The 23,122-nt window shown below is 35.8% G+C and overlaps 1 protein-coding gene across 19 annotated transcripts in view; it reads left to right on the forward strand.

Moving 5' to 3' along the window:
• Positions 1-23,122, forward strand: part of nhsb (Nance-Horan syndrome b (congenital cataracts and dental anomalies)) — a 90,224-nt gene that overhangs the window by 45,285 nt on the left and 21,817 nt on the right. For 3 of the 19 annotated variants that reach the window (XM_021479860.3, XM_073916865.1, XM_073916869.1), the window contains exon 1: positions 12,907-13,099. The exons of 13 other annotated variants lie outside the window; for them this stretch is intronic. In XM_021479860.3, coding sequence (XP_021335535.1) covers positions 13,063-13,099 — 37 coding nt within the window. In that variant the 5' untranslated portion in view covers positions 12,907-13,062. Of the gene's footprint in view, positions 1-12,906; positions 13,100-22,000; positions 22,135-23,122 lie in introns of those variants that run through there. 3 more of the 19 variants (XM_068224363.2, XM_073916862.1, XM_073916863.1) reach the window with 1 other exon arrangement.

Below are 23,122 nucleotides of genomic sequence, written 5' to 3' on the forward strand. Positions count from 1 at the left end.
CCTTATTTAAATATTAACCATACATTTTAGAAAACTTATGATACAAAAAAAATCTTAATTCTTAATGTAATCAACTGTGGAAGTACAGTGCTTATTTAATGCTATTTACCTGCCGTGTTTCGCCTTTAATGATTCATTGTTGATTTCCAAGCATTTTTTGTCAGCGAGTAACTGTGTTGTTTCATGCACATCAATTTTATAATTTGTGATTTTTATGGATTATTTTTCAGTCTGATGTATAAAGAAAACATCCAAAAAACATTTTTCATTTTGTCTGTTTTCTCAAAATGAGCCATAAATCTCCAGTTCTGCAGCACTTACAGAACAAATGTCTTATTCATATCTATATTTTGATTCTGGTTTTTACTGAGGGATTTATTTTAATATTTAAATAATTTGCTTATTATAAAAATTGTAAAATTAAAGTATTGAACATAACCAAGAGATAACCAATAAATAATTTGGTTATTTATTTGATTAATAATTTTTACTTGAATTCCTTCAATGTTCGGATTGTTGTGTATGGGGGTGATATATGCAGTTTTTTCACAAAAATCTGAATTCAGGTTCAAAATTATTGTTTCATATCATTTTTGTTTCATATATTTCGTAATACAATTTCATTTGTATTCATTTCTAAAATTAAACAATGATATTAAACCTGACTTCAGATTTTTGTGCTACAAATAAAGGCAATTTAGCTCATATTTGATGTAAAATATCTTAATTAAATATTAACCATACCATTTCAGAAAACTTGCAATACAAAAAAATCTTATTCCTAATGTAATCAATTAAGTGGGTGAAGTACTGTGTTTTTGTGCAGTTTACCTGCCGTGTTTTGCCTTTAATGATTCATTGTTGATTTCCAAGCACACGGCCCTTTGGAAAGTTGTGAATTATGTGTGTGCCATGTGTAGTAGGGCATATGCGTCTTTCTTGCACATGACCTACATTCGCCGGGCTCTGGCTGTTAGCATAAAACTGCCTCCATAACATCGTCACCCAGAGCGTGTTGTTGTTGCTGCCGTACCGTTGGCTGCTCTTTGTTGAATCCAGTTTGCATTACAACAAACCCAGTTGTTCTGGTACAAACCGTGTGTTTGATGATTTTTTTTGTCCCTGCATTTAAAGAACCACTTGTATTTTATTTTTTGTAACAGCTCGAAATGAAACTGTTTAAAGAAAAGATGAAGGTGTACATCGGTATCAAGGAGGGTTGGCTGTGGATGCAGCTGTTACTAATGCACTTATCTTTAAGCTGTTAGCATAGTAATAGAGAAATTCAGCTGGGATTGAATGGTAGCCTGCTTGGCAACCCTACTGAGGAGCAGAGCAACCAAATTTTGCACAGTGCTGATCTGAGGTCAGGTTACATCATGCATCACCTTTTAACTTATAAAGTGTTTAGATACTGGAGTGATAATTGTATTCAGATCATGTTATTAATGGTGCAAACCTCTACCTACTGTATACAGACTTTTTGGCAATGCAATCAATAATTGCTAGTTAAAGGGATAGTTCACCTAAAAACGAATATTTACTCACACTAGAGTGGTTCTTAATTTGCATGAATTTATTTCTTCTGTCAGAATGTTGCAAAGGAGAGGCCATAATAGGAACAGTAAATACTATTGCTTCGTTTACACTGAGTGGTAAAGTACGGTATGGTAATGTTCAGTACGGGTCACCTTTATCAGGCTTATGTCTCCACTGCCAAAAGGGTACCAATGGCACGCTTTTGCTAGGCATGGTGTACGACAGAAAGTTGCAGTCGACATCATTGTCACTCGAGAAAATGCATACAGTAAAGCTGTACAGGTTGTTCACATATCATACGAGAAACACTTCTTACTAAACAGATGCTTCATACACATACATACTTCTGTATAAATGTTCATTACTAACCTTTCTATGAACATGATTTGATTATAACTGCAGATCTGTTATAGGGTGAAATAGCCTACTGTAACGTCTGTGATTACATTAAATAAATAAATGCAACATATATGAACACATACAGACTCTTACAGTCTCTGATATGTTACCAACTAAAGATAAACTACACGCAGCAGACATTTAGTCATTATTTGGGTTTATCTTTAATTACCTTTAATCTTCACCCAACACATGTAACGTTAACATATTGTTAGAAAGAAATTCCGGTAAGTTCATAATAGTCTAAAAGGGGTTGATAATAGTTAAACATGGCAGTTTGTTCATGTTTTCTGGTTGCTGAAAGAATCATTTGCTCTGTTTTTTCTGGTTTCTCCTTTGTTTTTGTTTTTTGTGCTTCACACTCACGTTTGTCAGTTTCTGAAAGGACGTCAGAAGCATGTCAATAATCACGTTATTATCAACAGCTCAAGTTCATTATTTTAAATATAGACGTGCAGTGAGCGCAAGCAAGCTCTCTGGAGAAAGTGAAACCACTCGCGCTTTTTAGGCCTCGTAAACAACAACAGGACACAGGGTAGATTCTGCTCTTTTCCTTGGCTCTGTGGCTGTTTATCAAGAAGACGACAAGGTTTGTTTGAGCTCGGGTCAACCATGGCTTGTTATTATATGTATATATTATCACGGTGCAATGTCTCGGCTGTGTATTTAAAAATGGCGCTTCATTTGTTTTCATTCACATGCATGATAGTGACGTATCTCCGTAAACCAATAGTGTTCTGCTGTGCATCTGGCTCTGCCTTTTGATGCCCTTTTGTTGTGCAAGGTACTCTTGGGAAAGGATACCAAAAAAGTAATATGGTCCATTTTGCTTTTTTTTTAACAGTGGAAACTGCCATAAAAGTGTACCACACCATACCAATCTGTGGAAAACAGGCCATCAGGTTGCCCGCTACTTCTGTTTATTTATTTTTTTGGTGTTTTGTTCAACAGAAGAAAGAAACTCCATTACTGTAGAGTAAATGGTGATAGAATTTGCCATTTTGGGTGAACTATCTCTGTAATGTTTTAATTGACTCATCAGAATTAAGTCTCCAGCTTAATCCGCACCCTCAACATAAATTTGGTTTCAAATGCAAGTGATTTCTTACATTGTAGAGGGTTGATCTTTAAATATGTTGTAGCTCAGTTTTTCTGTTTGTATATGTGTTTTTTTTTAGCATTCCTACTTTGACTTATGTTTCTACTATTTTTGTCAATTGAAGATATATGGAGTTGGTTAAAGAGAGTTTATAAACTAATGGTTTTTTTTTGTTTCTTTCTCTTTTCTTTCATGTTTTCATAACTCCTTCAACATTGACTTCTGCACTGCATAGGTAAGTTCATTTATTCTTCTTCAAATACTAATAAATGAAGTATAACCTGAGTTTTTTTACCAGTGGCTTACAGCAGAAATTATTTACTTGCTCCCCCAGGCATAAAAATTGGTCGCTTATATGAGAAATTGCTTGCTATCCGTTTGAAAATAGCTTCAGTAAAATATAAGTAACATGATGCTTTGGAAAGCTACAGTATAAAAGCAGCTCCTGCAATACTCGCTTCATCATTACATCATGATCAATCATCATTAGATTAGATTATTAAGGATTGAAACCAAAAACTTTTTCACTTACTGTAATAAATTGTCATTTGTACATCTTCAGAACAGGACAAAGTTTTCAGGATCCAAATTAAGATATTTTGAACCAAATCTGGAAAGTTTCTGGCCTACCATTGAAAGTATGTCGACCCAAAACGGATACTTAGAGATAAAATAATGAATCCATATTGTCTTTTAAAGAGACTTGATCAATTTATATGGATAACAAATTTAGTTTAGGTTTTTACTTACTGTACATATAAACATCAATCAATCTTTACAGCATCCAAATTTGATTATAGCTGCTCAATTATCCTTTTTTATTGCACAAATACCAATGAGAATCATTTATTCGAGTCATACAGTATATGCTTGAGGATCTTCAAACCAATGAGATTTGTACTAAAATGACATGGGTAGATTTTAGTTTATTATCTTTACTGTATATAAACTCCAGCAGGTCTTGTGAAGGAATATGGCTTTATACACCATAAATGCCTGTCAAAAATGCTTCTTTTTGGATTGATAGTGCCAGTTGGGCATATGCTTGAGTGTGAATTGGCTCTGTGTGTCATGTGATGAGCTGATAATATCATTGTAAATCTAAATTGTGTCTGTGTGCGCCAGATACTGGTTTGTGTTTCCCTCTGTTTGGTTTTCTTGGGTATGACATACTAAATTGCTTATGCTCTGTATGCTTAATCAAATGTGATTTTGTGATTTGATCTGACCTCCTAAGACACACACACACACACACACACACTGCGGCAGACATGCGCAACGTGTGTGTGCTTCCTCCAGATGAAGCAGGATAAACTGCTGCATCTCCACACACACACACACATACTCGGCAGGGTGCATCGCTCCCAGCATATGTGCTGGTTTCCATGGAGACAGAGAGTTAAAAATAACATGGGCGACGGCTTTATTGTACCATTCACCAACACGTCTGACACAAAATGTCACATACGCATATACACACACACGCGTGCACGGAAACCCCATCCCCCTCGGTGATGAGATGGGACTGACGTTACGGACGATGATAACGGGCAGAAACGGTGAACACTGGACTCTTGTCTCTGGCTCGTTGTCGTGCACACACATTCACTCACACACTCTCGGTTTGCCCCATGGGCTCTGCAGTGCTGCTGCACCCCACCCTGCTGCAGTGGCATATTCTTAAACACACACACACACACACACACACACACACACACACACACACACACACACACACACACACACACACATGTGCTTCATAAGCTCTCTTTACCCACATTAACTCATTTCCAAACAGAAGAAAACCTCACTCAGAGCGGTAAAGCATATGCAGATCCTCCATTTTCACATCCTAGCCATCTCTTGATGTAAAAGAATAAGGGAGACAGAGAGATGTCGTCCCACAAGCACTTGACTGTACGACAGTGGAACTTCATTAACCTAAATTTAGTCCCATGAGCATCTTTGCTTTTAGAAGAATTGTCACTTCTTTAGACAGAGAGAAAGAGATGTCTAAGAAGATGACTTATTACTGCTAACAACTTATTTTTATTTACACTTTTTTTCCTTTTGTCTGCTTTTAAGCGACAACTAAATACCATATTAACCTTTAGCATTTGTAGCAAATACACACACTGTAAAGCAACTAATAAAATCTTGATACCTTAATGATAAAGATATTTATGTCATCATCATGTAGATATAGTTAGACGTTTGAGGCAATACAATGTATATTACCATTATTATTATTATGTATTAGTTCACAATACTTTATTAGTATTATTTTATGTTGTTTTATAATATAGTATACTTAAATTTTGAATATTAGGGTAAATATTCAAACATTGGCCCTATATACATTTCTGGAGATCGCAAATGATGTAGTCAGAAGTACGTATTGCTGCATTTTGTTTTTAGAATGAACGCTACTAGGTGGTATGATGCCGTTCCTTTTCGCGCTTATCTGGTGGCCACTTACCTCTGTATAGGAGGTATTCCTGTTGTTACCAGTTTGTCAGACTTGAGACGCAGAGCGGAGTTGACCATGACAACGATCTTTGAGTTTGGTAAAAAAACAGTTCCAGAAATCGTGTAAGACAAAAAAAGAGTGCAAAGAATGAAATAAATGACAGGGGAAAATGTGGTAAAACATGGTAAAAATCAGGCGAGGGCTTTTCTTTTTCTGGATTGCTTTTTAAACTTTTGGTTGAAACTTTTGATTACCAGCGCATAAGAGCCAGTTGCACCCCTTTCTGTTGAGCAATCAAAGGGGTGTAAGAGAACTTGGTAAACAAGGATCATAAAGCGAGCGGGATATTTATTTATATTATTTGCTATAAATGCTCGTGTTGTTTAAAGGTACACTCATCTGTGAAAAGCGCCAGTGCGCAAGAGCCAATCGCAGCCCTTTCTGTTGAGCACATGACCAATCAAAGAGGTGTAAGAAAGAACTTGGTAGATTTATATATTAGACATTATTTATGTATAGATTCGGGATATTTATATTTGTTTATTTGCTATAAATGCTTGTGTTGTTTAAAGGTACAGTTTATATATCTGACTGTATTAAAGGACAAAATTGTATTACAAATAGTATATAATATAAATGTATTTATACATTTTTATACAAGAATTGCTGTAAAGACAATATAAAACTGTGTTTGGAAAGCATCGTCAATGCAGGTATCGAATTGAACTGAATCGATGGCATGGTAATCATAACCGAACTGAACTTTGAGACCAGTGTAGGTTCACATCTCTACTATTGGTTGGGTTTAGGGAAGGAGGAGGGTGGGTCAGTTGATTAATCAGTCAGTCACTTGACAGCGGCCTCTGGTGGATTTATGTGAGAACAGCAGGCGTGAATGGCACTCATGAGAGAAATTTGAGATATCAAAAAGCGTACACAGTGGCTTCTGGTGGATTCGCAAAAACAAAAACTGCTAAATAAAATGTAGCTTCTGGGACTTATTAGGCACTCTCCAGAAACGTTTATAGAGGTAGGTTTTCAGAATAAGCCTGGGTTGAAAAATTCAGCTTTGCCATCTTATGTTTTTTTAAACTTAATTGTTTTATGTTAAATCCATTTAAATTTGTAAAATTTAAATGGATTTAATTTAAATATATTTACTATAATAGTTTTTCTTCTGGAGAAAGTCTTATTTGTTTTATTGTGGCTAGAATTAAAGCAGTTATTTTTTTAAGATCAATATTATTAGCCCCCTTAAGTAATATTTTTTTCAATTGTCTACCGAACAAACTACTGTTATACGTCCCTAGTTACCCAAACTTGCTCAATTAACCTAGTTAAGCCTTTAAATTGCACTTTATACCGAATACTAGTGTCTGAAAAATAGTCCCTTATTCATCAGGGGTTGCCACTGTGGAATGAACCGCCAACTTATACAGCATATGTTTTACACAGTGAATGCCCTTCCAGCTGCAACTCAGTAATGGAACCCAAACTCTCTCACATTCACACACATACACTACGGACAATATAGTAATTCAATTTACCTATAGGGCACGTCTTTGGACTGTGAGGGAAACCGGAGCAGCCTGAGGAAACCTACGCCAACACGGGGAGAACATGCAAACTCCACACAGAAATATCAACTAACCCAGCCAGGACTCGAACCAGCGACCATTTTGCTGTGAGGCGACAGTGCTAACCACTGAGCCTAAACCTCAGCATGGTAGTTAACCTGACCTTACTGGGCTTGTAAAGAGAAGATGAATGTGGAAATGCACAGGTGTGTTTGTGTATGTACTGAATTCCACTGTGGTGGACTGAAGTGTAAGTCGTTTCAACAAAGAGTCTTGTGTAGAATTCTGTTCCTTCCTGTTCTCTGTTTTTCTGTGGTTGCTGTGACCACATGTAAGATTGAATGACAGCGTATTGTATATGTATTCTGGACCGTGTTCTGAAGTGCATCACACTTGCTCATTAATGCGCACAAAACGTTGAATATTTGATCTTGGCATATCAATATTTTTGTCCTATAAACACACACAAGCACTCAAGTTTGCATCAGTTTAAAAGTCAGCATGTGTCTTCCTGTTAGAGACCATTTGTATATATTAGGCAGCAAGTGACAGACATGCAGTGGGCCATCTTTTGTGTCTGATTGAAGTGTATTTCATTATGGATGGGTGTGGTGTATGTGTATAGACAAATAATAAATAATTTATACAGCTGTGGGAAAAAATATGAGACCACTTGAATCTGTATATACCGGAGTGTATGGATGTACTAAGTATTTGGGTTGAGTAAAATTAATTTTACAAATTGTATTCTGATAACATGGATAACACCTAATAAGATTTCTTTCATATTTTAAATAAGTATATTGACATTCAGAGATTTAGGGTTACCGGAACACTCTGGGAAATTTTTTGGGGGGGAATTATTATGATTGACAATCAGGGTTGTTCTATCCAATATTGATTTATTAACTCTTTCTAAGTTAAAACATTGCAATTGTATTGTCTAAAAATGAATCTAAATATGTCTGAAAATGTGACAATGATTTTATTTTGACCAATAGTCATTTGATTCTCTAAATGATTTTTTTATTTATTTTTAATTAAAAAGATATGGCATGCATATATGACTGAAAATGAATAAATATGTGTTAAAATGGTTATTAATGGTTATGGAGAAAATGTTTTTTTTAAAGCTGAAATATTGAATAATACAAATATTTAGCTTTATTATTTATAAAATGTCATAATATTATTAATACAATTATTATTATTATTATTATTATTATTATTAATAATAATAGTAATAATAATAATATGTAATTACAAATAATTGTACAATGTTATGTAATAATGTTAATATAATGTGGTAGGAAACATTAATATTTGTATTTATTATAACAACTTCAAATTAAAAACCTACTTAAAAATACCACCATACTACATGTCCATTACTAGCACATAAGCATTCCTTTAAGCATAACTCAGATTTTTATGTAAAAAATGTTAATTCTTTGAAATATCCCAGTTTAGTCAGAAGAGATGACAAAATTGGCTCTGTGGCGCTTTCAACAATGATCTTGTTTGTTTTAGCAGCATTGACTGGGCCTACAGTACCTGAAGACAATTAGCATTAGCATTTCTATTTATTTCAAGAAATCTACTGGCATTTCATCTTATATTTACTGGCATTTCATCTCATATCATCACTGTTGTTAAACACTATTTCAGATTCTGCATGTGCACACTTGCTCTTAATTTGGGCTTTGAAAGGGTCATGTCTGGAGGTAGTTTTATGATTAGCATAATTAGCCTCATCCTGCTGTAAACCGAGCATGAAGAGCTGAGGTGTCGCGACTGATGACGTGCTCTGTGATCTTGTGTTGTAAATGACAGATTGACGCATTTTTTTACCTCAGAGGTGTGTGACTCTGATCACAAACACTGATAAGTCCCTGTCCCTCCATTTGTTTTGTTTTTTTCTCTAATGAAGAGAAAAGGTTTGCCAGGAGGTCAATTCATTTTTATATGATGTGATTAAGAATTGTATTCTATTTATTTTAGGTTAAATAATAACACACATTTTTGTTTACTAACATTAATCATACAATTTTTGCAGATTTTGTTAAATGATACAGTCTTCTTTAATATGACATGGTAACATACAGAGTATTAAGCCTCATAAACAAATTAGGTCATATCTCTTTTCAAGCACTAGGGGCCAGTGTTGAGAAAATACTAGATTTCATGAGAAAAAGAGAGAAATGAGAGTAGTCTGACTCCCATCTGCCGGATAAACATTCATACAGTATATTATGTATTTTGTTACTGACCCATTAGCCGTGACAAGAGCATATTGTAGCGATATTTGTTTTTCTAGCAATATATATTGTGATATAAATACAATTTCCCCAGATAGCTTGAATATATTTATTAGGAAAGAATTAATTTATTTAGACTGAATTGGGATTATTCTGGGTATGAACCAAGAATAAATCATTTAAAATTTTTTTTAAAAGTATAGATAAATACAGGAGAGCTGTCACCTCACAGCAAGAAGGTCGCTGGTTCAAGCCTCAGCTGGGTCAGTTGGCGTTTCTGTGTGAAGTTTGCATGTTCTCCCCCATGTTGTCGTGGGTTTCCTCCGGGTGCTCCGGTTTCCCTCACAGTCCAAAAACATGTGCTATAGGTGAAATAAATAAGCTAAATTGTACATATGTGTGTGAATGAGTGTAAGGGTGTTTCCCAGTGATGGGTTGCAGCTGGAAGGGCATCCACTGCGTAAAACATATGCTAAAAAAGTTGGTGGTTCATTCAACTGTGAACCCTGATTAATAAAGGGACAAAGCTGAAAAGAAATTACAATTGGAACAATTTATTGTGCCTGCATGCAGAGTTACAGGCCTTATAAACACTTGCAGGTAATAATCTTTTACTCTATTATGGTTAAAATACACAAATCTCATGTTTTTGGAATTATGGCTCTTGATAAAAATAAAAAAAATGATATCAATATGTGTTGTATAATTCATATTTTTATCATCAATAACTTTTACTGTTTTGTAAAATACAGTAAAATAACTTTTACTTTGTTTAATTAATGTAAGTGCTTCTCTCTCGCGTTTGTGTTTAATAATCATCAAACAATAACTATTCAGATATTTCACTTTTGGGTAAACTATCCCTTTAATTAATGACTGGAAAAAGCATTTTGGAGGCATTTTTCCACCACCTACTGGAGGACACCTGTATGACAGGTGAGGTGAAATAAAGGATTGGGTTTAGGAGAGCCTGCTTTTGATCTGCTCCCAATACTGATCCTTAGAGATCGACTCAGGATATCCCCAGAATATATCAGTGTGTTTATTCACATTTAGAAATATTTGTGTGTTAGTGTGTTACTAGAAATACAGATGGGAGACAGATAAGAAGAGTGATCCCTGGAAAAAGGGATTCTGGAAAGAGAAAGCAGACAGCTGTTAGAATTTATGGGGGGATGGGGGTGGGGGGGAATGGCATTTAAGACTTTCTGTGAAACCTAAATGCCTTTTTGCTCTTAAAAAATGGTACATTTTAGAAAATCTAACTACAGTGAATGGCTTGTTTCTGGTCCATTTGCACATATTAAAAGGTGATATTTAACAGAGCCCATGGAAAGGTAGAGGAATGGTGTGACTTAGGACAATGAGGACTGAACAGAACAGGTGTGCTTCATGCGGGCTGCTCAGAAGCCATTGTTAGCACTGGCCATGTTTTCTGACTTCTGCAAGTCAGCAAAAGATGAGGTGTCCATTTAGGTGCCTTTCATTGCCAGTCAGTGCAGAATGACTCTTTTTATTATCATGGACTGCAATCCGCTCTACTATTGCCTATGTTTAAGCCTGAATTTACCACAGAATAGGTGCAATTTAGCCTCAGTTGTCTGTCATTGCAGTAGCAGTGTTGGCTTCTGCCCAAGTCCAGGCATGTGAATATGTGCTGTTAATGGCCATCTTGCAGAGCCACAAGCTGCCGGCCGGAGCAGCCAGACCTGTGTTTCTAATGTTTGCCAATTCGATTCTGTCTCTACTAAACACTCACCTACGGTCAGACCATTTGACGCCAAGGTCACAGGCACAGGATGACCAGATTAACATGGATTAGCAGGAAGGTCTGTATTATTCCATGCAGAGGGGAGCGCGGTGTGTTTCACAAACACACACACACACAAATGCATGATTGCACACGCACACATGAGGATGTTCAATTCTCAAATATGTACACATGGGGGCTCTCATGCACTTTGATGTATAGAAAGAGCATAAAGCTATGATTAAGCCATAATAATTACAACATTTTGAATTTCATTCTTTTTATCGATATAAACATTTTTATGAAAAGTTTTGAGATATATTTTTTATGACGTGTGCATTTTTCTGAGATTACCTTTCATGAGTGTGTGATATATCTGTTATGTGAATGTAAAAGTCATCTGACCAATCAGAGCAGAGTAGGCTCTTAAAGAAGAGAGGTTTGTAGTAGGGTTGGGCCGATAGACGATGGCCAATAGACAACACAATGCTGAGCCAACATCGCCGATCCTCCTCCCCGCCCCGGTCGCAAACCCGCAAAATACAAATACACACTTAGGCCCTGTTTACACTAATAGATCTGAGTATTAAAATGGTATTTAAGAACAAAAATGATCAACATCCACACCGTGTTTTACCTAGCATTTTTGAACAGCCCTCTGTCTGCAGAAAACACACATCACGTGACCACACACACAGCCACAGCCACACACTCCTCTGAGCTCCAGAGAGTAGTGCACATCGGACAGTTTATCAAGGATGTACTGCTGGATCGTGTCTCACTATAGTTGTTAAACATGATATTTAATTAATCTTGTCTCTAACGACTCTTCTGTTTATTTAATCTATCAGGTAATGTGTCACAGCATCAGTACACTGCTTCAATTTTGCTTTCACACTTGTACTTAGTCATTTTAGTGAAAACCTTAGATACTGTTGGTTGTGCACCTTTTTTACTGACCAACCTCCCGTGGAATAAGCGAGTGACAGGTGGTAATTTGTGTGCAACTTATCTTTATTTATTTATGATTTGTTTATGGGTAAAACAAAGACCATGCGGGTCAGGTAGTTGAAACGGTAGGCTACAAATAATTATTTCTTTATGAATTAATTAATTATTCATAAATAATTAATTCAATTTCCCCTATGACGACAATGCCATCATCCATTGCGATGTTTCACGTTAGACATTGTACGATGCCAAATTGGTCAACATCGCCGAACCGAAACAATTAAAATAGCAAAACAGGGCACTTTAATTAAACACTCCTAAAGTTTTTTTTTATTTTTTATTTTTTTTGCATTATGCCAGTTTACACAAACTCTGAGCTGTATTTTGCTGGGAAAATCACACCAAACTTGTTTATTTCTGGTTTAAATTGATGTTCATTTGTAAAATTCTGCAGCTCATTTAGGGATAGTGATCAGTTACTTTATGGCCTCCAATCTGTTGGAGTGGGATTCACTTTGAAGCAATTTTAACACAGTTACTGCTAGTAAATTTTAAACATTATAACTCAATTTTCTGAATGTATGGATGCAAATGTTTGCTTTATATATAGAAAACAAAATATTTTGCCTTTAAAACCTTCTATACAGACAGTATTTCAGGAATAATCATATCAGTGCACTGGTCTTTTTTATATTCCTGATTAATATCCCCCATCGGACCAGCTCTTCCTCTGGCCCATTGGAAGATTAAGGGCAAACAGAGTGTAGACTAGACTGTACCACCTGCATTATGCCTTTAGAAAAAGGGGGTGGACTCGGAGTTAGAGCTGGAGCAGTGTAAGTGCAGATGCTGCGGATGGGTTTATTTTGGTCTGTTGTTGTGGTTGAGCGGCTGCACACCGCAGCAGGTGAGCTTGTGCCATAGCATGTTTCCGCATGCATGAAGGCAATACGGAATGAGTGTTCGAGGAAAGTTGACCTGGCTAAGGAGCAGTTGGATGTAGCTGTCCTTCCCGAACTATGGCTTTTGCCTGCTGTGTTCCTGTCAGATCGAGAGGTATGTCATTATGTGCATTACTTAACAGAGCGTCCAATCAGATAATGATGTTGCGTGTGTCTTCCTGTGGTTTATATTGCTATTCATTTTCCTATCGTGAATAATCTTCAGATGAGGATCATGGCTGTTTTGAAATTGGGACTCTATAAAATGACTGATATACTGTATAACTGCATCTTCTTTTCAGGTTTCCCCCTGTAATACATGGCAAAAATGGCATGGGTTATTTGTTCATTGAAGTTGACATGCTATTTTTGAAGTAGAAAGACTAAAGTTGTATTTATTTCAGACTCCAAAAAAAAAACATTATAAATTAGAACAATCATTTTTTACATTGTACGTAATCCATGCGCTGCTCTTGTTTTCCCCTATCTGAGGTTGTCTTTAGCAGCTTAGCCTGCCATAGTGATGATGATGTATCTGTCACAGAGTGTCTGTCCATGTTTGGTCTGACGTGTTTGAGCATGCAGTTTTTCACACTGTAAAGTGATGTGTTGTTGCATGCTGAATTACAGCGTTGGCCATCTTGATTGATTGTTGTCTCTTTTTTGTGTGTGATGTCCTGCAGAAGTATATTATTCTTAGTTTGAGTATTAAAATGACATTTTGTGAAAAAAACATTGCAGTATATCAGAGATTCATAACTATTCTATTGAAGTCCTGTTTTCATTGGCAAATTATGTAGTATTGTTTTAAAACATAGTTCTTATAACTATTAACGTCTTGTTTATTAAATGGTTCAGTGTAATCAGACTGTGCATCACAAACAGTGCTTAATTTGAGCCGGATCTTGTTCTGGAAAGTGTCAGATATTTGTGTTTTGCGTTCCGCTATTTATTTTAATGAGTCCAGCATTAACTTGTGCGTTGTAAATACCAATCCCTCTCATTGGTTGGTGATTATTGTTTTGAAAATAAATAATGGCATAGGGGCCTACCAAAATAATATTTGCATTTTAAAATGGCAAAGAGGCAGTCAAGCATATTTTCATTTTTAAAACCACAAGTAAATCTGATAATGACCTTGATCAAAAGAGATCTCAAGAAGATGAAATTGTGCAAATGGATCAGGATAGCGGGAGACAGAAGCAAAACTATCTTAGGTCAGCCAGAAAACATGACAGAAGAGGCAAGTGTGGGCTTTTCTTGAAGATTAGACTGAGTGAGTCATTCTATTCAATTCATGTTTATTTCTATAGCGCTTTTACTATGTCGACTGAGTCAAAGCCGCTTAACATAGAAGTTCTAGTAATGTCCAGATTTAATTATTCATTTAATTAGTCATCAGTTATTATTTTTGACTTGGTACTTAATAGTGAAATGAACTGAATAGCCATTGTTAATATGTTTTATGTTTGTAGTTACATGATTTTATTAACCATGACTGACCTATAACATTATATAGCACAAAATATTAAAAGATCGCTTTTGCGCCATCACCGTTAATTGACATCATGTTCTGGGAAAACTGAAATTGTATGGTGGACATCGGTCACAATAACTTTTATTTCCTAGTTTTGTTCCGGGTATTATTTACTTACAAATTAAGCACTGATTACATATATATATTTAAAACATAAGATATATGTGACATTTTCACCCTTATACATTTATTTTTGGGGCATTCTTGCAGAAACAACTTCTTATCATACATGCCGAAGCATGCTAATAGGACTTTTAATTTGCCATTAACCTGGGTTAAGCGCTTCCGGCGAATTGAATGCCAATGCAAAATCTGGTGCGTTTAAGGTCTGAATCAGCGATCTCCACTAGCTGAGTGATATCCGATTTAAAGTGGGTCTTAGATTGTACAAGAAGCACTGCATTAAATTACATTTCCCCCGCCTTATTCTTATAATATGAGCATTTATTTTACCCCAGTATATTCAATGGAGCTTCTGCGTAAGCCTGCCGATTCTGACGGGCGCGTGCGAGTAAACAGCTTTTTGTCTCGTTTTACGCTTGAGCAACTAAATAAATTCTAAAGTTTATTTAACTGAATGTATTTTAATGACATTACAAAATCGATGCTGTATAAGGAACCGTATAAAATGGGAAAAAGTTCACAATAACAGCTCACTGGAAGTGTATCAGCATGGGAACAGCACTAGCTCGGCATATACCCTATTAGCTTCTTATTTTATTAAATCTCTATCGGTTTTATCAATTTTCTCTTAAATCCATAGGAAATATTTGAATTTTAAGAAGAAATGTGGGCGAGGCAGTGGCGCAGTAGGTAGTGCTGTCGCCTCACAGCAAGAAGGTCGCTGGGTTGCTGGTTCGAACCTCGGCTCAGTTGGCGTTTCTGTGTGGAGTTTGCATGTTATCCCTGCCTTTGCGTGGGTTTCCTCCGGGTGCTCCGGTTTCCCCCACAGTCCAAAGACATGCGGTACAGGTGAATTGGGTAGGCTAAATGGTCCGTAGTGTATGAGTGTGTGTGTGTGCATGTGTGTGTGGATGTTTCCCAGAGATGGGTTGCGGCTGGAAGGGCATCCGCTGCGTAAAAACTTGCTGGATAAGTTGGCGGTTCATTCCGCTGTGGCGACCCCGGATTAATAAAAGGACTAAGCCGACAAGAAAACTGAATAAAGAAATGTCACTTTTGTTAAAGAATAAGTTGTAATTAACTTGGCAGAAACTGGTGTCCATACATTGTACACATAAGGGAAAAAATATGCTCAATTAAAAGAACATGCTCAGTGATAAAACAGCTATTGCAATATACATCACAGCCATGTATATTACAATATACATCACATCCACATTTGTTTCAGACCATCATGGTGTTATTTTTGCAATGAGACACTTTAAAGGATCCCCATGCTGTAGCAGTTTATGCACAGCAAACAATGGTATAAAAAAATCTATTGAATGGTGTCAAAAAAGTAAGTTATATGGACGCCATTTGTGGTGCTTTTAAATGCTCAGTACGAATTATGAAATTCATGCAAAATAAATGTGAAGAATCTTTATTAAAGTACATTTAAAACATAGTGAGAGAATTTAAATTTGGGGGAACTGTCCCTTTAAGTAAATCTGAATTATTAAACTCCAACACACTTTATTAAAGCGGTTGTGTGTATGTGTGTGAGAGAGGGAAAACAGACAGTGCTGCCCTACATCTAAACTCAACAGCCTATCTGATCTGCTTATCCTCTGTCTGAAATCTGTTTATTGCTCTCCTCTCTTATTTGCAGAGAAAAAGCAGCGGAGTGAAATGGTGGTGCTAAAACAGGAATCAGATTTATAAGTAGCTTTCAAAAAATCCATCCATACCCAATATCACATTGTAATGTTTTGGCTGTTGTGCAATGAGTTTGTGTTGTGAAGTGGCAGTGTATGTGTGTGCATTGGTCAGCACTACAGGCAGCGGTCAGTCTTCATGCTTCAGTGGATCTGCTATGGCTCATTTGTAAAGGTCTAGAAGTCAAGTCTCAACAGGGCTCCTCATTCTTCACCCTCTGGCCAGCAGCATTGTCCTCAGATCAGGCTTATCTTATCACAGACCCCCTTTAAACACACACTGGTGATAAGATTTCAGAATCAACTGATGAATTTGACGTAATGCACATTTACGGTATGAAGGATCGTGTTAATTACTCATTTGAGGCTCTTTTTTATTAATGATGTTTGTTTTCTGCAATGAAACAAAAATTAGAATTACAAAAATTAAAAAAGTTAGAAGATATTGCAACATTTCTTTAGAAATTCTCATTGTTTGTTTGTCATGATTCTGATTTCTCAGAATTTATACAGAAATTTAAAAGTATGAATTTTGAGAAATTCAGACTTTTTAGTAAAAAGTGAGATATAAACTCTTTTGATATTAAAAAAAAATCATAATTGCAAGATATAAATCAGAATCAGAGGGGGAAACAAAATTGAAAATGAATTTTTTTCCAGATGCATTTATGTTGTGCTAATGATTGTGACCCTGGGGCACAGGTATATTTTGGCAGTAGCCAAAAAAAAAAAAAAAAACTGGTATGGCTAAAAAAAATAAATGCTTTCTATTTATAATAATAATAATAATAATAATAATAATATATATATATATATATATATATATATATATATATATATATATACACAGTTGAAGTCATAAATATTAGCCCCCCCCCTGAATTATTAGCGCTCCTGTTTATTTTTTTCACCAATTTCTGTTAAATGGAGGTAATATTGTTTCAGCACATTTCTTTCAGCATATTAGTTTTAAAAACTTATTTCTAATAACTGATTTATTTTATCTTTGACAAGATGACAGTAAATAATATTTTACTTGATATTTTTCAAGACACTTCTATACAGCTTAAAGTGACATTTAAAGGCTTGACTAGGTTAATAAGGTGAACTAGGCAGGTTAGGGTAATTAGGCAAGTTTGTTCTGTAGATTATTGAAAAAAAAAATTGCTTAAAGGGGCTAATAATTTTGTCCCAAAAATGTTTTTTAAAGAATTAATAAGTGCTTTTATTCTAGCCGAAATAAAACAAATAAGACTTTGTCCAGAAGAAAAAATATTATCAGACATACTGTGAAAATTTCCTTGCTCTGTTAAAAATAATTTGGGAAATATTTAAAAAAATAAAATAAAATCAAAAGGGGCTAATAATTCTGACTTCAACTGTAATATGTTATAAATATTTTGTATATTTTTTACCATAAATACAACAAAACTGCAAAAAATGCACTGCTAAGAACTTAATTTGGCCACTTTGAAGAAGATTTTTTCAGTATTTAATTTGTTTTATTTAACAGAATCTAGATTTTCAAATAGTTGTGTCTTGGCCAAATATTGACATATCCAAACAAAGTACACATCAATGGAAAATATATTTCATTTAATGCAAAATGCATAAATCTCAATTACCAAACATGTACACTTAATACCAAATTTGGACACTTATGACTGGTTTTGTCATGCAGATTTAAAGAGCCCATGTTATGGGTTTTTAAAAATAGGCTTCCATGCACTGTGTAACACAGGTTTAAGTGAATGAAAACATCCAGCTGAGGTTTACATCTGAAAGTGCACCTTGTTTTAAAATATCAATTTTTTAAATAAAAGATTAGACTCGAAGTCGTTGAAATGATTCGGCATTTGTCCGGATCTTTTCCTGATTATATTGACACCGACACAAACCAATAACAAATATGTAGTGCCAGATCTGGTAAAACATGAACGTGCCTTTCCCTTCAAACGCTGGCAGAGTGCGGGTGTGTGTGGGACTGGTCATGTCTGAAGATGAGAGAACATTAATAAGTGAACATTCTGGTGATTATTGCAATAATCTACCCTGCAATGGGGGATTTGTTGGCTGTTTGTTAAAGGATCAGAAAAGACTATTGATGTATGGCACTTTGTCAGAGCTTGATAGGAACTTTATCAGTATACAGTTCATGGATCAGTTTCTTCCTCCATGTAAGCGCGATTAAAATGGTTGCCTCCTTGTTTTCTCTAGCTTCCAAAATATGTATTTAATTGTGTTTTGTTACTTGTAATCGCTCCACGCAGCGTGAACTGTATCTTGTTAACTCTTTATACACAGATATTGCCACTTTTTTTACCATTTTAAATGTGTTTGTGAGCTTGCGATTTGCTGTTTGTCATTGCTATGGCCAATGTCAACTGTTCCTACACAGGTTTGGCCGTCAAGTTGCCACTTTGTGGAATAATACTGAATGTGTGTCATTGTGATAATTAGTTAAAAATAAATGCATATTATGGAGTGACAGTTGGCGTTTCTGTGTGGAGTGTGCATGTTCTCCTCTATTTGCGAAAAGAAAATGAATGAATGAATAAATGCATATTATAAGACAATAAAAGTGTTTTTTGACTTGACATGCATATCAGTCTGTTGTTGGAGACCCTCAAAAACAAAATATGACCTTTTATAATGCAAAATAGGGGTTCTTTAAATGTATTTTCCTATGACAAAAATGTATGGGAAAAATGTGATAAATTCAGCATTCTTCATTTAAAGGAAAGACGAAAAGATTATTACCACTAAATTCATAAAAACAATTACTAATTTATATATTACATTTACACGTGTCTTAATATCAGCAAGTACTTATAATTTTCCAGGTCACACAAGGTTCAAGTGATGCAAAGATTGAGATCCCCTGCTGTAAAGGGAAGGATAGTGCTGCTCAAAGCTGCCCGAATATATCGATATACGTAGTCCACAGAGTTGTTAGTGCAGTGTAGTGTCAGTGGGTATTAAGCGCTCATGCAGAGGGACCAGCTGTGAGTCTCCCAGCCCCCATCACAGACACAGACACACTCAATGTCCAACAGTCTCCAGTTAGACAAAACAATGCAGCTTATCATTCATCAGTTAGTGCATGAGGGTTTCTCATATTTCTGGTTAAATGCTTTTAATATTAAGTCTACCAATAGATCAATCCATTATTTGATCTTCTGCAGCAAGATCTCAGCAGTGTCTTTCTCTGAGCTCTGTTGGGCAAGGTTGACCTAGATTCAGCCATGCTAGCGCTCTGACTGCTAATGACTAGAGCATCTGTATTAATAAAAGAAGAACTGCAACTGATCATTTGTGTAGCGTCAAAATATCCTTTGTTTGAATATCTGTGATTAAGCTCATATTTGGATAAAAAAAATGCCTATACTGTTTGGCATTAAGGTATGTAAATGTTCTTTAAATTTGCAAGTGTACCTGTAGGCTGTAGTCTGGCATCTTTTATAGCTTGCTGTTTTTGAGAGATTCTCAATATATTGGCAGCCATATTGCAACATAGGCTCATTCTGAAAACGTAGCCCTATATGCATTTCTGGAGATCGCAAATTATGTAGCCAGAAGTACGCATGGCTGCATTTCATCTTTAAAACGAACATCAGCTGACCGTTTACCTCCGTATGGATGGATTTCTTGCAGTTACTGGTTTGTTCAGTTAGCTCTCCATGTTTGTTGGCGGACTTGAGACAGAGAGTTGATGGGTTTAAGTCTGGCAAAGACTGGTTCCAGAAAGCGGGTAAGAAGCCAAAAAATAAAATAAGTAAATAACGGTGCGAATGTGGTAAAATCGGAAAACATGGTAAAAATCAGGCCAGGGCCTTTCTTGTTCTGGATTGCTTTTGACAACTGTTGGTTGGGTTTAGAGAAATGGGTGGGCGAGTCAAATCGATGCTTTTGAAAGCACTATTGGTTGGGTTTAGGGAAGGAGAAGGATGGGTTGGTCGATCAGTCAGTCAGTTAACAGTGGTCTCTGATGGATTTACGTGAGAACAGCACGCACAAATGGCACTCGCAAGAGAAATTCGAGATCTGGAAAAAAGCGTACACAGCTGCCTCTGGTGGATTCTCAAAAACAAAACCTAAAAAAAATGTAGCTCCTTGGACGTATTTGTTGCTCTCCAGAAATATATATAGTTATAGTTATTAAAACTATCATTTTTAGAAATTTGTTAAAAATCTTCTCTCCGTTAAACAGAAATTGGGGAAAAAATTAAACGGGAGCTATTAAAATACAAATTTATGGAAATTAAGATGTATGCATTATCTAACAGCTGAACAAATAAGCTTTCCATTGATGTATATGATTAATTGTTTATTAGGATAAGACATTGTTTGACCAAGATATGACTATTTGAAAATATTGAATCTGATCATTTAAAAAAATAATAAATCTATTTAGAAAATTGCTTTTAAAGTTGTTCAGATTAAGTTCAATGCACATTACTTATCAAAAATAAAAAAAAGATTGTATCAATATACTTTTTTAGAAATTGAACATGTTCTTTAACAGCCACATGGTGGCTCAGTGGTCAGCAGAAGGTCTTTGGTTTGGGTCCCGGCTGGGTCAGTTGGCATTTCTGTGTGGGGTTTGCATGTTCTCCCTGTGTTCGAGTGGGTTTCCTCTGGGTGCTCCGGTTTCCCCCACAGTCTAAAGACATGCGCTATAGGTAAATTGAATAAACTAAATTGGCTGGATAGTATGTGTGGCATGTGAGAGTGTGAGGGTTTTCCAGTACTGTATTGCAGCTAGAAGGACATCCATTGTGCATAACATATGCTGGATAAGTTGGCGGTTCATTTTGCTGTGTGAACCCCTGATAAATAAATAGACTAAGCCAAAGGAAAATTAATGAATGAATGATTGTTCTTTAACATGTAACATGTTTTGAACATGTAATTAATATTAATATTCGGATGTTTTTTTGCATAAAAGATAAATACATAATTTTAAATCAAATAATATATTTAGGCAAAAAAATACCCCGGCAACATAAGACTTTTTGTGCTCCAAGATCACAAAATGGAGCCAATTGATCACGGGACCTCACTTAGATTCAGAAGTATTTTGTTTCTTTAATATGATTTGTTGTTTTAAAAAATCCTATTTATAGTTTCTCTGATAGATCATAAACAAATCTGTACTGTCAGCCAGATATTCCATTGTATGATTCACTAAATTAGGAGACAAATAAACCATTATCAGTTTATCATTATTAACCAAATCTCACAAACCATTAGTATTTTACCATAAAAAAATGTAAGGACCAGGGTTATAGAAGTTAAATGTTTGAGGCAATGTGCACAGAAAAATGTTTTAGTGTGGAATCCTTCATATTAGTATCCTTTAGTATGGAATTGTGATGTTTTGTAAACAGCATTGTGGTTGTATATTCTATACTTGTATAAAAAAAGTGCATATTTTGGTGTTTCATTATTTTAATTAGATTTTTTTTCTCACCGTATTGCCCTTCTGTACTCCTAATTAGGGATTTGTCAGTACTTTTCTTTGCCTTGCTGCTGGCAGAGTCCTGACTCACATTGCTGACTGTGCACCTGCTGGAGACAGAAAGAAGTAGAGAGAGAGGGAGAGGGAGAGAGAGAGAGTAGCTCTTCAAGTCTTGCTGTAGTGCGAGCAGAATCCTTCAGTCCTTCATTCTGTATGACCAGTCTAGGGGGAGATGGGAAACTCTCAGAGGAAGATACCTGGCTGTGGCTTAAAAAAGAGGAGGAGGACAAAGAGAGGTAGTAAAAACACAGGCCAGAGAGGAGGAACAACAGGTAAGACGGCTGGATTTTAGACAAGAGAGTGATCTTGGTTTCCTGCAGAGGTGAATGCAGGTGTTCAGGATTGCGAATATAAAACATATCCATCGCTTTAACCTTTCAACTTGTTTAGCTTGCAATCTGGTGCAATTATACTGCAGTGTACCAAGCATTGACCTCTTTACATTAATTGAACTCTCCTCTCAGAATCAGCTGCAATCTCAGTGCACTGAATATTGAGACCTAATACTTTTGTGATTGAATTTTTATGTATATGCATGAAAAATAGTGTTCTTCATATGCACAAGTAGAAACAAGCTTTGGACTATTGTATTACATCATGCTATGTGCAACTTTAGAATGTTACAAAGCACGATTCCTCTGATTTAAAGTCACTTGCAATAGAATGACGTGTCCAGGATTGCATTGGGAATGGTTAGAGTGGAGGTCATGTATGTTGTGCCGCATGAAGATCAGTGATAGTGCAGGGCAGGAGCAATTGAATAGCAGAGGTGCTGAGTAATAGAGTCTTTTCACCGCATTCACACATCATTACAGCACTCGTCCTAATGGAGGAGCGGTAAAAGGGTGGGCTTAGATCGAAACTTCTGTTAAACAGCAGATAAGTAATGGGAGATTGTTTTATGCAAAATCTGAAGCTGAATGCTTCCCTCCTTGTGATACAGTAGACAAAATAAGTGTGCCAAATAAGAAGTGTTCATCATATTTGTAAATCAGTAGATGTAAAGTACTTAGATGATATTAAGTACTTCTGGTGTGATTCTGAAGTGTGATAAGTTTACTATCCTATAAGACCACAGGAGAGCATTTGTGAGTGATAATAAAGCTATGTAACTGACACTGGTAGGTCAGGCGTCAATAACAACGTGTCAAATGTAGTTTGTCCAAATATTATTTAGATTAACTATCTAGAATGTGGAGTAAGTTCATATTTAGTACCTTTTCAGACATGCCATGCAATTTCAGACATGAAAAGTGTTCA

This window comes from Danio rerio, chromosome 11, assembly GCF_049306965.1.
Source record: "Danio rerio strain Tuebingen ecotype United States chromosome 11, GRCz12tu, whole genome shotgun sequence".
In the NCBI taxonomy this organism is placed as follows: Eukaryota; Metazoa; Chordata; class Actinopteri; order Cypriniformes; family Danionidae; genus Danio; species Danio rerio.